This window comes from Numida meleagris, chromosome 1 (genome assembly GCF_002078875.1).
Source record: "Numida meleagris isolate 19003 breed g44 Domestic line chromosome 1, NumMel1.0, whole genome shotgun sequence".
Taxonomy (NCBI): domain Eukaryota; kingdom Metazoa; phylum Chordata; class Aves; order Galliformes; family Numididae; genus Numida; species Numida meleagris.
The window spans coordinates 54,066,692-54,083,561 of NC_034409.1; the positions used below are offsets into that span (position 1 = coordinate 54,066,692).

Genomic DNA, 16,870 nt, shown 5'->3' on the forward strand with positions numbered 1-16,870 from the left:
CTCCATGAAGCAAGAAGGCTAACAACTTGTCTCTAAACCTTGTAGGCTGGCTTTGTGGCTTGTCTGTTCCTGCTGTAACTGGACAGTGAGTGGAGCTGTTCCCTGACAAGTTACTCTGTCATCCCCCTGTACCATTCTTGCCGCGAACAGCCTCATTTCAGTTGTACCTCTCCCTGTACACTGTATTTATTTCCTGGTTTCTTTTAAGCCTCTGCTTGTGTGGTTTGAGCTTCCTGCTTCAAACCCAAAAGTGTACCGTGCTTGCCCTCTGAGATCAGTGAGTGAATTAAGAAACTTCTCCGAGACATGTGGAGAGATTCTATTTGGGAAAGGGAGAGGTGGGAGAAGAGGTGCCTGCTTACAGGGACACGATTTCTCAGAACAAGAAGCAGCTGCCAGAGCCAAGCTTTACAGAGGCAAAGAAACAACTACCCTCAATGAGCTTAACGTGAGACATTTATTTCAAATGAAAGCTCGGAAAAGCTTGCAGCTTTTCAGGGCAGAGCACTTGACCAGAGGTGGTTTTGGTGCTTTCACCTCCTTCAGATTCACAAACCCATTCACAGGTGCCTGGCAGATTGGGGCAGGGCTCCTGGTGCATCCAAGATCTTGTTTGACGGTTCCTGCAGAACCATTCTGAGCACCTGGCGCCAGACTGGGACCAGCTGAACTGGCACCACAGAATCGTTTATGTTGGCAAGAGCCTTCTGACGGTGACTGGAAGTTAGAAGCAGGCACTTACTGATTTCAAGGGTTGGGACAGAAGCCTATAGCCCTACTTATTCCCAAGGGCAGTCTATGCCAGTCATTTGTCTGCTAATCACCAGAGTAAGTTAGTTACAATGAGCTGTGGGGGGGGGAAAGCAGCAGTAACAGCTTGTAAACTGTGTGCACTGACCCCACTGTGAGAGCAGTTGTTTTAATACCTAGGGGTTTTGCAGCAGTAGCTCTTTAACAGATGCCTTTAATAAAGGCTTTCTATTATGTGGCAAGGGAAGCACCTCACAGGAATTAGGAGTATCCATTTAACTTCTTCTGGTCTACAGTAAGGCACCTGGGTGCTCATTTTAAATGTGAGAAGCCTTAATGAGGTTCCTCCTGCTATAAATTGAGTGTCAACCTAACCCCTGACTTAAAGGGAACAAGGGGGAAGGAAACACTTGGTCTTGGTGGGACAGAGAGGAGATGGTTCTGGTTTGATTTTGGCAATCTCAAGTGATACATTTCAGGATTCTACTCCAGGACTCAGACTTACTACCCAAGAAATACTCTTAAGATTAAAAAAAAAAAAAGTTAAATATGAAAAAGTTTAAAATCTGTATTAGAATTTTGACAACCCCATCTCAAATTAAGGATAAATTATCTGACTATTTACAGCTCCCGTTTCACCCAGCATGTCTGCCCTTACACAACTGTTTGCTAAAGCGTTGTTCCTTAATGCCATTAGGAGCTATTTACCTTCCCTGCAGTACTGGACAAACCTCTGACAGCAGCAGAATGCTTTTCTGGTGACAATTTCATCTCGTGTATCAACTAATTCAGAGATTGTGAACTCAAGCACACGGAAGTGATTCCGTCTTTCGAAGCTGGTGAGAGAGGCAGAACTTGAAAGTGTTGATTTTGGAGCTGAACCACGTGTCCACGTTTCTTTGAGATAAAGAAGCCTGCAGTTTGTGTGACATGACTCACTTCCATGAGCGTTCTCAGAACAGGGTAATTGGTAGAATACACCTGAGCTGGAGTCCCTTTAGTTACTCTGATTTTGTGAGGTTTGGTCCATCATGATTCCATCGCCGTCTCTGAACTGTTGCTGCTACTACCTGCCAAGGAGCTGCAAGCCACAGAGTTTGCACCAGCCAGAACAAGTCTCTCTCGGTTTCCAAAAACTTCATTCACTGCAACACAAGGAAGGGATTGCTTACATGTTACTTTCCCAGAGACAAGAGCACTACAGCAAGTACAGCAAGGCAACATAACAGAGTGGAAATCCTCCCCTGATGCAGTTTCAAAGCCTTCCCCATTACCCAGAGCAGGGAGTTCTAAGCTTACACGTCAGAACAATGTTTCCCCATGTATGATAAATGAATTACAAGTCATGGTATTTCTCCCTCACAGAATCTCTAGATGTTTCCCTGTGCGTAATTCCTTTACTAAGCGCTGTGAAATGGATGTTTTGTACAGCAAAACAGTTTAAATTATTTATTTCTGGTTTTAGTCTCTCTGGGTTCCACCAAGCTCTTAAAAGCCTCAAAAAATTCACACCATTTAGCTACACGTAACTAAGACAACTGATCAAAACCCGTCCTCACCTCTGCAGTAGTTGTTTACACCAAGAACATTAAGAAAAAAAGGAAGACTATGAGAAATGAGGTATTATATTTCAGTTACAAGAAAATAAACTGTGGCAAATTTCTCCAGGATGAAAAAAGATTTTTTAAGCTGATAGTGTGAAAACATCCAGTCTTTGGGTACTTCTTTAAAAGTATCAAACTACAGTTTCACTCAGGGCCACGCCAAGTTATTGAATATAGAGATACATCCTGGGAGCAGAGCCTCAAGATCCCAGGAAGTGAGAATGTTACCTGCAGAAATGCTGCTTATATCCCAGACACGCAGCCCTTCTCGCTCTCCTCCAAAGGCAAAAACAAATGGGAAGTCAGGGCAGCAAGCTGCACAAAAGAGAACACCCTGGGAAGGAGGAAGAAAGAGATTTTTATATATTTTTTTTCCTAAATAGCATCTTAAAATGATTTTATCATCTAAAAATACTTTCGCTGGGCAAGTTTTAACAAATAGAAGCTCTTAGTTTCTTGAAACTCGACTTTGTGTCCTTACGAAATCATTTTAAGAGCTGTTAACTACAATCAGTAAATAATATATTCATCTTGAACACCAAAGATGCATGCTGGAGAACTAACAGTTCTACTGCAGAGCATTCTGCCAATTATATCTTGAACTGAATACTGCGTTGTAATGAGAATGTTTTACCCAGAGTACATAGATGTGGGGTTTTTGTTGTTGTTGAGATGTTACGTAAAACAAGATTTAAATTAGCAAACAGATTCAGTAGTTATAAATACACCTTCGTGGAAGCAAGCAATGAAGATTACCATTTTCATATCCCTGGAATGGATTAAACTTGGTTTGCCTCCCAGGATATCCCAAATTTTCACGTATTTGTCAGCAGATGATGTCACAAGGCACCCCTTGACCTGACTGCTTAGTTGTAGCCCTGGAAGATAACACATCAGTGTAAGAGCATCAATCAATCACTGCTTCAGAGATGAGGATACATTTAGAGGGAAAGCATGAGAACAAGCCTAATATTCTTCTCACACTACACTCAGTTCCAGCAAAATGAAGGAAAACGTTAATGACAGTTTTGTGCAAGCACTGCTCCCTATAGGGATAGAAGTAAAAACCTTTTGAGAGCGAACAAACTTGACATAGGCCTATTTTGCCTCTCAGTTTAATGACAGTAACAGCACAGAGATACTGTTGTTGTGCTTCTCACTTAACATAATCTGGCTTCCCCAGGTATTTATTCTTCATTCAAGCCCATTTCTTTAGCCATCCCAAGATGATGGGACACACTGACATCATCTCATTTTGAGCACCTAATCAAGTACTTCCTTCAAGTTGCTTTTTAGAAGTTCCGACACCGGTCAAATAATTCAAGGAGTCTAAAGCAGAGAACATGAAAATCTTCCCACGTGCTACATCTAAGTCACCACCAGAGTGAAATGCCAGTATAAAATATTATGGATATGGAAGGTAAATGTTCTACTTCATAGCTCTGGACCAGACTCTAGAGTTTTTCTCCTTTCTCACCCCAAAAAGCAAAGGGAGCATATCCCAGATGAACAAATCTGTTTTGATGCGCTTAATCTTCACAATACTCACTGAGAAAAACTCACTGTTGTTAAAATACTTTGCTTACAATGGTGTAAACAAAAAGGGGGGACATTTAGATATTAGGAAATGTTTTACTCAGAGGGCGGTGAGGTGCTGGCACAGGTTGCCCAGAGAAGCTGTGGTGCCCCATCCCTGGAGGTTCAGGGCCAGGTTGGATGGGTCCCTGTGCAGCCTGAGATGGTGGGGGGCAACTGTGCCCATGGCACGGGGTGGGACTGGGTGGGCTTTGAGGCCCCCTCCAACCCAAGCCATCCTGGGATTCTGTGTTTCTCAGCACAGATGGTTTCATGGGCCAGCAACTCACTATTACTATGCACAAGTTGGTTTTTGCTTTTTTTGTTGTTGTTGTTAAGCAAGGAATCACCACCACCTCAGTCGTATCAACTGAAGACATCTTCTAGATAAGCCTTACCACTGGGGTAAACACAACACACACTCAACGTACCTGATACTTCTTCGTCATGAGCCTTCAGAGTAAACAGCGGCTTATCAAAGCGAGCATCCAGACAGTACACAAAGCCATCCTCTGTGCTTGCCTAAGGAAACCACAATACTTAAAAAACAAACAGCTGTGGTCATTTGTTTAAAAATGTTCTATGAAGAAACACCCATTCCCTATTAAATCTCTGTCATTTGAGACAGACTCAGACTGCTTCTTAGCAAGACACGTTCCCCTGTACATCGTTCTGCACCTCCAAAGTCAGACTTCATCCATCTGGAGCTTGAACTGTTCCGTCTATATAAACTACGCCGCAGTGACATATGTGGAAATCTTGATCCTATACAGATTTCTTCAACTGTATTTTGAATTGAAGACAGATGCACTACTGAGGTCAGATCTTGTACTCACCACTGAAATACCGAGCTTTTCATCTCTAAACCCAGTGCAAACTTTGGAGCTATCTAACAGCTGCCCCCCAGACCTGTGCAAGGTTAAGTGTAATCATACTGAGGGAAAACACAAAAGCGCAGGTTAAATGAAACAGCCAGCAGGCCAAGAAGAGAAGAGCGTATACTCACTAAGAAATTACAAGGTGAGAAATGATTCCAAGTTACTCTTTCAACCTGACCACTAAACCGCCAGATTCGATGGTTATCTTGTGGGCTTCTGCAATCGTACAGCACAGCTGATCTATGGGAAAACAGGCAGGAAAGGAAAAAAAGCAAAATCACAACACAGCTCTGTGAAGTTCATTTTACCACTGGCATCTACAGAAGGTGCCTGTAAACTGCAGTTCAGAAATTAAAAATGGAAACAACTTTAATACTTAGTGTTCTAACTCAACAGATGTTGAAAACCTCTCAGGTAAGCACAAGCTTTTTACATAAACTTCAAAGTGACAGCTTGGTTACATTCAGCAGCTCTGTAGAGAAACTGAGTTGATCTCAAATTCAATCAACGTGTACGATACTTATTACATAGGAGACCATAATTAGACAAAGATATCACTTAATTACGAACAGACTTTAATAAAGTTAACTAATTGCTGTTCAAAAATAATGCTCTACTTGAGAAATCGATTCGTGATATGTATGCAGACGTTTTCAAACCTGTGTTCATCAAAAAAAGTGGCTGGGGAAATGCTACTGTGAGGAGGAGGAGCAGCAGAAGGGAGCTGAGGGCTTTTTTGGGATTCTTTAGGGGCACACGATCAGCCAAGCAGTGGCACAATCTGCCCAAACCCACAAAGTGCCCAGATGCAAGCACAAGAAAGGAGAGAACGTGTCACTCGCACAACAGCCCACTGCAACCACCATCCGCAGCGTAGTCCATCCCCACCCTGTCCTTTAATTAAAGCCAATGAAATGAAGTGGACGGAAGGCAGCTCCCAACAACACAAGGTCTTTCTCCGATGTAACGAGTGAATAACACAAGCCGGACAACATAAAGCCCAACCTAGTGTTATAGCTTGGGAAAGCCCAGAGAAGTTTACACAGGGCTGAGCAGAAGCACGTTTCTACTGCAGAAAAGACATAAAGACAAATTAAGAAATAAATTCAGTTTGGAGCAGATGCCTGGCACAGAAAATTTCAGTCCAGATGGTTAAAATACTTGGCTAAGCTGAGAAAGAGGGAAAGAAAGCTGTATTTTGGCCACGTACAAATCTGGCTACCTTATTGGAAAGAAGTAACAGCCTTACTCCAATCTAGCTCTCTTAAAAGCAAATTAAAAGAAAACGTGAGGCAAATTAATAGGCTTAGGATGGGTATTAATATATTGAGCTAAGTGTAACATTTGGAAATATTACCCTGACATACTTATCGTAAGATCCCGAAATAAGGGTCTGAGTTTCAAAGGGATGAAACTGCAATGTCTGGACCTAGATGACAGGAGATGTTATTAAAGAAAAAGCATTGAGTTAGAATCATAGAATCACCAAGGTTGGAAAAGACTTCTAAGACCATCCAGTCCAACCGTCCACCTATCACCAATATCTCCCACTAAACCACGTCCCTCGATACAACATCTAAACATTTCTTGAAGATAGAAGGCAGAGACACGTTCTTCCTTTGAACAAACACTGCATACAATAAAAGCCCCAAAACAAGCAAACAAAAAACCCACAACACTTTCCCCAAAGAACTCCTATTACGTTTTCTGATACTCAGACTTCTCATAAGCGAACTGAACCACATACCTCCATTCTGCCCCAAGCATTAAAAATGTAAGATGAAGAGGTAAAAGAACGACGACAACAACAAAATCACGAGTTTGCCAAAGGCAGTGACTTTGCTAACAGCAAAATAAAGTTATAGCCGTGAATAACTAACTTTCACATTCTGATTACAAGGTTAATTCATTTCCCAGATATCCATTGGTATCGTTTATTTTAAACCTTTCTTACCTAGAACAAACTGTAGGCAACCCTCATCCTTTCCTTAAGCAAAGCTTAGTTTGATCTCCGCTCAGAGACCTGTTCTTTGTAGCTTCACAACAGCACTATTAGATTCCCAACCTTCTGGGCTTTTACACAAAAGGCATTAAAAAAAAACAACAGCAACAAACCAAGAAACTGCTGTAAGTCTCCCTAGATTTTCGAACGGATAAGTTAATTAACACTTCTGAAACCAAATAGTGTTGTCTGCAAAAGCAGCCGATTCAGAAGTTTAAAAAGAATTCTGCGCAGTTGGTTGGAAAACTACAGAGCTGTTGTTCTACGGGTTCAGTCCTGAGCAGCTACAGAAAAACTGCAGTAATTTTCTGTGTTTTACATTGGAAAAAATACAGTGATTATTACGTACCTTGTCTGTGTGTAGAGTCAGGCTGGCTGCTGGCTTGCCCACGGACATATCCCACAAAATCACAGTGCTGTCAGCAGAAGCACTTGCCAGAACATTCCTGATAATACGCAAAAGGGTAAGGTTTAAAAAAAAAAATCTTACGGAGATGAAAACTAATAATGGTCAGAAATCCTAAATACACAGAGAATCTGATTTGGAGATCAAGTATCAAAGAATCATGGAATGGTTTGGGCTGGAAGGGACCTCAAAGCCCACCCAGCCCCACCTTGTGCCATGGGCAGAGCTGCCCCCCACCAGCTCAGGCTGCCCAGGGCCCCATCCAACCTGGCCTTGAGCCTCCAGGGATGGGGCACCCACAAGTACACTGGTCTATATAGTTGCAATTAAAGATCTGCTTGCATTCTCTCCCCACAGCATTTAAAAATAAAATTTACTGGAAGACTTCCTAAGCAAAACAAAGTGAGAAAGGCTTTCAAGCACTTTGACGTAAAGGTGGTACTTTTCAGCATTACCTAATGCAACTCAGGTTTGTTAGCATATGCCTGCAGCCAAGAGCCAGACAAACCTATTTTTAACAAAATACTTTACTCTCCAGCATCTGAGTGCTTATGTAACTAATAAGGACCCAACACTGTACATGTGTTATTTCCTGAAAGCTCTACCAGAATCATGGAGTTGATAACCCAGTATATTACTGCATTGTAAATTCCAGACACTTCAACTCTTGTCGCTGTAATTTTGCGACTTATCTCTGTGCTATCACAAGACAATCACTTCTAAGTAATATGAAAGTTACGTCTGAGTCAGACTGATGGAACGATATCACACTGTGCGTGCGTACAACTTAAGAACAACAGACAACACACGGTAAGAGTGCAACCTCTGTACACTTATTGAATATCTATGAGGGTGCTTCCACCACTGGTGCCTAGATAACAAGGAACTTTAAGTAAAGGCTGACACCTGCTGACCAGAGAATGCAGAATTGATCGCGTGCATCTTCAGAAACATTTATGACAGCAGGAAAAAATATTAAAACAAACAAACAAACAAACAAAAAAAAAAAAATCTATCTCTGGGACAGCTTCAGGGCCCATTCTAAGAATCCTTCAACAGCCGACTCATTAAAAACTACGTAAGCAATAATGAGGGGGTTCTTTATTCCAGTCTGCACGTCATCCTTAACCTCTCCCTCAAGATATGCCAGCTTTGTGTTCCTTCAGCAGCACTACTTTACTGCTAACTCATTCAGGCAAAAGGTAATTCCCACAAGTCAGAGGTGTTTCTATAGCTGTGCTATGAGGGCTTTTACAGTCTCTTCTCTTCACACCTCTATGGAAAAAGCCAGAGGAAAAAAAATACACAGCAAGGACTACCTTCTGTAAAGATACCGCCATCCTCCATTGGGGGACTATTATTTATGAGGGTGGATAGCGATAGGACAAGGGGGAATGGTTTTAAGCTGAGACAGGGGAGGTTTAGGTTAGATATTAGGAGCAAGTTTTTCACACAGAGGGTGGTGACGCACTGGAACAGGTTGCCCAGGGAGGTTGTGGATGCCCCATCCCCGGAGGCATTCAAGGCCAGGCTGAACGTGGCTCTGGGCAGCCTGGTCTAGTGGCTGGCGACCAAGCACACAGCAGGGGGGGTTGAGACTCGATGATCTTTGAGGTCCTTTTCAACCCAAGCCATTCTATGATTCTACGATCCTCCGAAATGGTGTTTTAGGTCACTGGCAGACTGGCCCAAACCTTGTGCTATTCCAATTTGTTCATCTGGCTAAAATGCAGCTGCTTTATCGAATGGCTTGGAACCACCTTAGCCCAGCCCTCATCTGGACAACTTGGAAATAAAAACGATCTGCAGCAGTATATAAATATTTATTTTAAAAAAAGAAGAAATCTGGTGTCCTAGTTTTTTGTTTTTTTTTTAAAACAGGCATATATTTTTGAGAATTGATTCATTTCAGAACTGCCTTCAAGTCCAGCGCTATTCTTCGTAAGGTTCTGAATTAGCGAAAAAAGCATGCCTAATTAACTGAGCCAATTTGTACCCAAGCACTGTTGTTGAAATACTCCTTTACCTGCTTTGTTTATTCCATGAGAGATCAAGCACAGCATCAGCGTGTCCTTCCACCGCCCCATCCTGAGATAAACCCTGCATAAGCAGACACAGCACAAACAGACTTCAGAATGTTACAGCGTCAATGGAAATCAAGCAGCACAACACACCAGTACGAACTCCTTAATGCCTTCACAAACAACTACACTTTTTAAATTATTCTTCCTTGCTGCAGCAAGGCTTTTTGTAGCACTTTCTCTCACCCCAGCTCTCAGATTGCTCCATTCACAGCGGGAGAGCTCACGGAACCAGCTACTCCCTTCAGGCTACAGAAGAAGAAATAACATTTCCACTGCCTAACATGCAGATTTTCCAGCTTCTTTCTAAACACCTCTGGCATTTTGCTCATTCTCTTCCCAATCAAGTGCACTTTTGGTCCTTTAACTACCAGCTCCTACAAATTCTAATTTTAAATGATTAAGCTTCGAAGGAGTTTTCTGAGACAGCAACTGGAAACCACCCATAAGTTATCCCACTCTTCCTCTGTTCTTTCCTCCAGGCTTTAGCTACCCATGCACAGAGAAACGAGCATTTAAAGCTGAAGTACCATTTAAGAATGGTTATCTTTAACAGCCATTCTGATACCTCAGTCACTCTCTGGGTGTGCCTCTAAGTACACATGCCATATTATCTGGATGACTACCTGAAACATGCTTCCATTTCAGATGGATAAAGCTAACAGAGGTGAATCCGGACTAGCTGTGTTTTATTAGAGTAAACCTTGTCCTTTATTGCTCATTGCCTTTTCAAATCCCTGAGTCACAGGCAAATAGCAGTTTCAGCCACCTGTATACAACCAGGACATTATCTTCCGTAACCTGTCTAGACACCATCCTTCAACACAACAGAGGGAATTAAACCAGGCTGCCTATAGCTTTTTTTTTACTTTCATTGCAGGAAAATAGTAATAATGTTATCTTTGCTCTAAGTTCCCTCCGTTCAACCAATACTTACTTTCTTTCCTTTCTTCTTCTTCTTTTTCTCTTTCTTGCTCCCAAGAGAAAAGACGGGCTCTAAGCAGTCCACTATGTCAAGGTCCCAAATATCAATAACTGGGGTCATGTTACCCACTGCAACATAATTTCCTGCACACATACACCAAAAACCAAACCAACAACAAAGGCAATCACATTTAGAGTTACAAAACAGGATATCTGGCAACCCAGATGCTGCATACTTCTTTAAGTAAAATTTCCATTTATGTGCCAGAATTTTCTGTTTGAACACTTTTGATTATTGTAACTGACAAGGAGCAGTTTAAAACTGCTGAAAGCAGACTCTGCCAGAAGAAAAAAAAACAAACTGATGTGCTCTTTAGTACTCTTCCCTTTCGGTAAAAAGTGACTGTTCAAACGAGCCCTATTAAAGCACCACAGGAGAAAGGTTACCAAAAACATAAACGTATATAAACCTTGCAACTGTGCTGGCCATAATGAATTTGAAACCTTTCACGTGCAAATGTCAAAAAAAAACCAAAAAAACAAACAAACAAAAAAAACAGATCAGAGTTTGCCATGTTCTGTTAATTAACAGTAACTTAACTATTCCTAATTAAACCAATATTTTAGTTACATCACTTGTTACACCAGCATCACTAACACAACTATCACCAAATGAGGAAAAAAAAAAGATTTTCAGTTTTTCCCTCTTAACATCTTGAGTTTATTTCTTAGATTCACTGGAGGGAACTACTTAGTAACAACATGATATTTACGAGCTTTTCAAGTCCAAGTACTTTTACATGACAATTACAGTACCCTTTGTCATTTACCTGATGACTCCTCAGGATTAGGATCAAAATTCAACCACTCCAAACTTAGCGGATAAGCAGGTAAGATAATATCGTGATGTACATAAAACGAGTCTTCTTCATGATTATAAACTGAAAAAGATATATGTGACGTCAGTGAAGAGGAAAAGCAAGCAACCAAAACCAGCTCACCTCTGCAGAAAGAAGACATGGCAAGCACTAAATTCCAAAGAACTGGAATGCAAATTTCCAGTATGTTCAGAGCTTCAAAGTAGAAGCCATTGCCTCAAAGTACTAATGTTACAGCTCACAAAATCCTACAAAACAAACTAACACTCTCCTGTGTACTTTAGAGAAGTAAGTGAAAAGTTAGCAACATTTAGATATTACGATGTACACGACTTTAAGAATCACTTCAATATAAATGCTCTGTACCCATGATCATCATTTTCTACACGAGGAGACATTAACGAAGGTTGAAACATTCATTTTATAGAGTCTGTAACTAAGAAAAAGAAATAAAGTCAATAACTTGGGAAACTAGAGCAACAGTTTTCACTTTGGAGGAAGCTGAAGACTCCAAAAAACAACCCCACCTTCTAGACAACCATATGGAAAAAAGAAAACAGGTTTCTCTGTGAGGCACAAATCCTACATTACTTACCATGGATCTCCAAACTACAGTAGTCTTTATCGACTCTGCCACAGAGGACAAGATTGTCAGTGGGCTTAACCAAAAAGTCCTCCTGTTCGTATTGATCCTGAACGGTGAAAAGGAGAGGACAACACGTTAAGCAAAGAACATACACACACAAAACTGCACAGGTTCTAAAGGCTGAATCTGTAACAATTTTGAACCATTACAGAAAACATTCACAAACCAACACGCAGCAGCCCACCCACCCAAAAGCATCGCATAGTGGTAAATGCAGAAAGGCAGAACCAAGTTCTGTCATGGGGAGGCTGAATAGTTACCATAGAGACAGCATTTACGTGGCTGTAGTTGGATTTAGAGAAATGTTTTGTGAGACCATCTTTTGAGGCTACCGCGATGCAACCCATCACCGAAAGAACATCACCACCAAGATCTCACATTTGTAGCTTATTTCCCTTTGGCTCTCGTGCCTTGAGCATTTACATCACATAACAACAGTCTGCATACTAAAGACACTGTGGCGCTGCTCCTCACACGCAGGAAGCAATTCCCAGAGCATTAAAACACTGTCCACATTCTGGAAAATAGTTCCAGAGAAGTACTGCCTGCAGCTACACCGGCACTCAGCCGCACCACAACAGATGCAGCCTCCATTCAGTCCTCCTTGTTACCGAGGAATGGAAGGCATTCAGGGCATTTTTGTTAGTGGAAAACTAGGAACTGTACGTTAAAGTCAGCAGTCTTACACAGACTGCCATCCTTCAAATTAACAATGCACGGGGAGACCTTCTGGGCATCACGTTGCAAGCTTTCAATACGTTCTTTTTCATTCACTCCAAGCATTTTTCGATACTTGCAATCTACTGAATACTGCAATTCTCTGAATTGGTCCAATTCATACTGTACAGTACTTAACTCTTCAACAGTGGAGGCAGTAAACACCAAGAACAACAAAACACATGCTGAAGCACCAGAAAGTATCCTTAACAAACATGGATGTACTTCTTCAAGCCATCATTACTTCACATTTCAATTGTTTTCTAAAGTAGCCTGAGTTCATCTGGCTGGAAGGAACACGTAGGAGTCATGCAGACTGGGAAGTCATCTTATCTGGGTCAACAGTGACCTGAGATTCTGAGATTTGTTATTTCTTCAGGCATTTTCCTAGTCCTATTAGCTAGCTCACAAGCCAGCTCCACATACAGAAGTACGCGTCTTAAATCATGAGCTGGTCCACCTCAACACCCAATTTAAACATAAAAAGCACACATAAAGGGGACTGCACAAAGCAGTCCCTTAAAAGAAAAGAGCTCTGTCTGAGCACAAATCTGGCAAACTTTTTAAAGGACTGCAAGCACCCTAAGGCAGCCTGGTAGAGCAGAAAATCTAAATGAATTGTAAGTTTATGCTGTTTAAGATATTTAATGTTTCTATAGTACTTACAGTGTTTTTCAGAGTAATATAAGGATCCTGATCATTGCTCCCATATACTGCCAGACCAGCCAAAGTCTCTCCAAGTTTGGTATCACCTAGGTGGGAATTTCAGAATACTTCTTATATGTGCCAATGACCAACCAAGTCCCACACCAATCCCTGCATTGTAAAGTATCAGAAGTGGGCTAAATGAACTTCCAAGTTTCAAACTCAAGAGCCTCAGCCAGCTCCACTGATCAGTGCTGCTCTGCTCCAACACAACAGCAGGGGGAACAACAGCCCTACCAACACCGCTCAGTACTAGCAGTGAGGAGCAGGACACTGAGTTATTTCACCACTAAATCACTTTCTAAACTGGGACAAGCAAAGAATTCAAACTGAGAATTTTCAGCACTTTAAGCAAAGCACTAGATTGTTTTAGGATTCTTATGTCCTAAGCACAAAAAGAAGCAAAGAAGGTTCTTAGCTTACAACGCATATCTGACCTTCCAGTTTCTCTTACCTCCATCTTCCTCTTCATCATACTTGTCCAAATCATACTCAGCCAGTTCATCATCAGTCAGCTTTTCAGCACTTTCCTCCTGCTCTTCATTGTCAGGAGGCGACTCAGCCCCTTCAGCAATGGCAACATCCATGCCATCCGCTGCCTGGCCCTGATCTTCATCGCTGCCATCAGCGCTCTCCCTGTTTAAAGACACACCCCCTGAGAAACCCAGACAGAATGCTTCTGGGAGACTGCACATCAGCCTGCCAGGAAGGTTTCAGCACACAGAGTCCTGGCGTTTCACACAGACTGTATTTCAACCTTTACGCCAGTCATTTGGAAATCTATCCACTCCCTTCCTATCCTTTCCCAAAATACAAGTCACTGTTTTCTCAGGCTGCCTGAGAATAGCGATGAAGTTTCTTTCTTGCATATTCTCAGAAGAGAGCTGACAAAGATGGTGAAGGGTGTGAGGGCAAGGTGTATGAGGAGCAGCTGAGAGCCCTGGCTGGCTCAGCCCAAAGCAGAGGAGCTGAGGGGAGGCCTCATGGCGGCTGCAGCTCCTCACAGGGAACAGAGGGGTAGCGCTGAGCTCTGCTCTCTGTGACAGCGACAGGGCCCGAGGGAAGGGCACGGAGCTGTGTCGGGTGAGGGACAGCTGGGGGTTAGGGACAGGTTCTGCACCAGGGGGCGGTGGGCATGGAACAGGCTGCGCAGGGCAGTGGGCACAGCCCTGGGCTGCTGGAGTTCAAGTAGAGTTTGGACACTGCTCTTGGACACGGGGTTTGGATTTTGGGTGGTGCTGTGTGGAGCCAGGGGATGGACTTGATGATCCTTGTGGGTCCCTTCCAGCTCAGGATATTCTGTTATTCTGTGACTAAGTGTGGCTTCAAATGAATTCCGTCAAACAAAATTTCAGCATGTCTAAATCCTTTATCTTGTCTTCTCCCTGTGAATACAATTTTTTCAACCTCTACTCCGTATGTTTGCATTTGTGTCTAATTCCTCCCTTCCCTTTTATTCCCCTCGCCCATAGGCCCTGTCATGAGTGATGACATTTGCATTTCTTCAAGATTTTTAAGACTACACTTTCTCATGCTTCCCATACTTGTATTAGAAGACAATAAAACATAAAGCTCCCTGTGCAGGGGCCTGTTGCAGGTCACTCCTTATGGAGCAAAGTTTGCAACATCTTGAGAACTCTGAACTTTCAAGGCAATGGTTCAGTCTGCAGCGCGGATATGAGGAAAAATGCCTTCTCAGAAAGAGCGGTGCTGCACTGGCACAGGCTGCCCAGGGAGGTGGTGCAGTCCCCGTCCCTGGAGGTGTTCCAGAAACGTGTGGATGTGGCACTGAGGACATGGTCAGTGGGCATGGTGGGGATGGGCTGGCAGTTGGACTGGGTGATCTCAGAGATCTCCTCCAACCTTAATTCTACGAGCAATCAGCACAAGGGAAGCCTCTCCCAAACGCTTACGATGACTTCGGAACGCTCACCTCCTCCTCCAAGGAGCCCCGCCACCACCTTCCCCTGGGCCCCCCCAGCTCCCAGGGCTGCCCACCTCCCAGCCGCCCCCCCGCCCCAAGGTCCCCGCTCACCGCAGCCGGCCGCGGGCCTCCCCGACGAGCCGCCTCAGTTCCTCCCGGCTGAGCTGCACCTGCGGGCGGACACACAACGCCGTGAGGGGGGGGGAGGAACAGGGGAATCCCTCAGGGGGTCTCTCGGCCCCGCCCCGCCCCGCCCCCCACCTTGTCCGGCGTCTCCTTGGCAACGCCGCGGCGCACCCAGGCGGCGCACGTCACCGGGCAGCTCATGGCGGCGGCACGTGCGCAGGGCCGCGGCGCACCGAGCGGGCGCGCTGAGTGACGTAAGAGGGAGAGGAGGGGGATGGGCGGGGACTTGGTGGTGACGTCATATCTGAGCGCCGGATGGACCGGAAGTGGGGGTGTGGTCGTCTCCCTCGGGTGTGTGCGGGCGGGGAAATGGTGGCGGTGCGCCGAGGGCGGTCCTCTGGGGCCGGGCTTAGCTAGCGTCCCGCTGCCCGCTCGGTAACGGTAGCGTGTACTGTGCTTTGTGCGGCTTCCCGCTGTGTTTCCCCGTGGTGTTATGCTTCGGCGCTGAAGTATTCCAGTGGTAATCCACCCCAATTAGAGCCTCAGTGAAACAAAACAATAAAAACCCCGGTGATTTAGCACTAGGATCTATCCGTGTATCAGCATGCATGCATGCGTGCCCTGGGCTCTGCGCAGCACGCTGACGGCAAGCTTCTAGCTCACTGAGTATTTGGGGGTATATGTAGATTACGGTGAAAGTAATGCCTCCTGTCTATTTGCATGGAAATTGTAACAGCTACAAGGAGCACAGTAACACTGGTTGATAGAGCAAATTCTCAGTTGTGAAGCACTTTTTCAATATAGTCACCACCAGTGGCTATGCATTTTTGCCAGTGATGAACCAGAGCCTGCATGCTGCGCTTATCAACATCTGTGTGGCCGGCTGGAACGTGGCTTGTCTTTCGTGTCACTGTCACCAATGTTGAAACGCACCACTACACTCACAGCCACTGTTTGGTCTCCATCCATGTTCAGCAAGTGTCAGTGAATATCGGTGCCATTTTTCCATATGGAATCATGGAACCGTAGGATGGTTTGGGTTGGAAGGGACCGTTAAGATCATCTAGTTCCAACCCCCCTGCTATAGGCAGGGACACCTCCCACTAGGCCAGGTTGCTCAAAGCCCCAGCCTGGCCCTGAGTGCTTCCAGGGAGGGGGCATCCACAACCTCGCTGGGCAACCTGTGCCAGTGTCCAGGTACCCAGGGTTAGGGGCAGGAGCATTTATCGTGGTAGAACTCAAGGACTTGGCAGCTGAATTTCAGATTGGCATGCAGGGTGGCCACGTCACTTAATCCACATCCCTAGACAGCACCACTGTAGCATTTTCTTCAGTTTGATTCTTCTGTGGTTCTGGCATGAGAGGCAAATAATTATCAAAATATTGCTGCGTGCCTTGGTTCATTTCACCCATTTTCTGTATTTTGTCTTAATGTAGAAGCAAAATAAATCGAGGCAAAAACTGTAGCTGGCTGTCAATTCCTTGTAGCGTGTGCATCCTCATCCAGCCTGGGGTCTGTGGTAGGGACTGACAGAAAGATAATTACCAGCCTTGTGTTTTGGTACGCTTTTCTTTTTTTGCTGTTGTGATTTGTTTTGCTGGTCAACTCTTACAGTGTTCAAGAAATCCTTCTTGTCCTCCCACACATGGGTTG

General features: G+C 44.0%; 1 protein-coding gene across 1 annotated transcript; it reads right to left on the bottom strand.

The window, feature by feature from the left end:
- PWP1 (PWP1 homolog, endonuclein) lies at window positions 439-15,488 on the bottom strand. The gene is made up of 15 exons (XM_021386540.1): window positions 15,352-15,488; window positions 15,202-15,260; window positions 13,621-13,802; window positions 13,128-13,213; window positions 11,694-11,790; window positions 11,051-11,161; window positions 10,234-10,364; window positions 9,242-9,315; window positions 7,159-7,255; window positions 6,175-6,236; window positions 4,936-5,047; window positions 4,361-4,451; window positions 3,111-3,232; window positions 2,583-2,688; window positions 439-1,895 (listed from the first exon to the last, which is right to left on the bottom strand). The coding sequence occupies exons 1-15, from the start codon at window positions 15,415-15,417 to the stop codon at window positions 1,780-1,782; spliced, it is 1,512 nt and encodes a 503-aa protein (XP_021242215.1). The 5' UTR covers window positions 15,418-15,488; the 3' UTR covers window positions 439-1,779.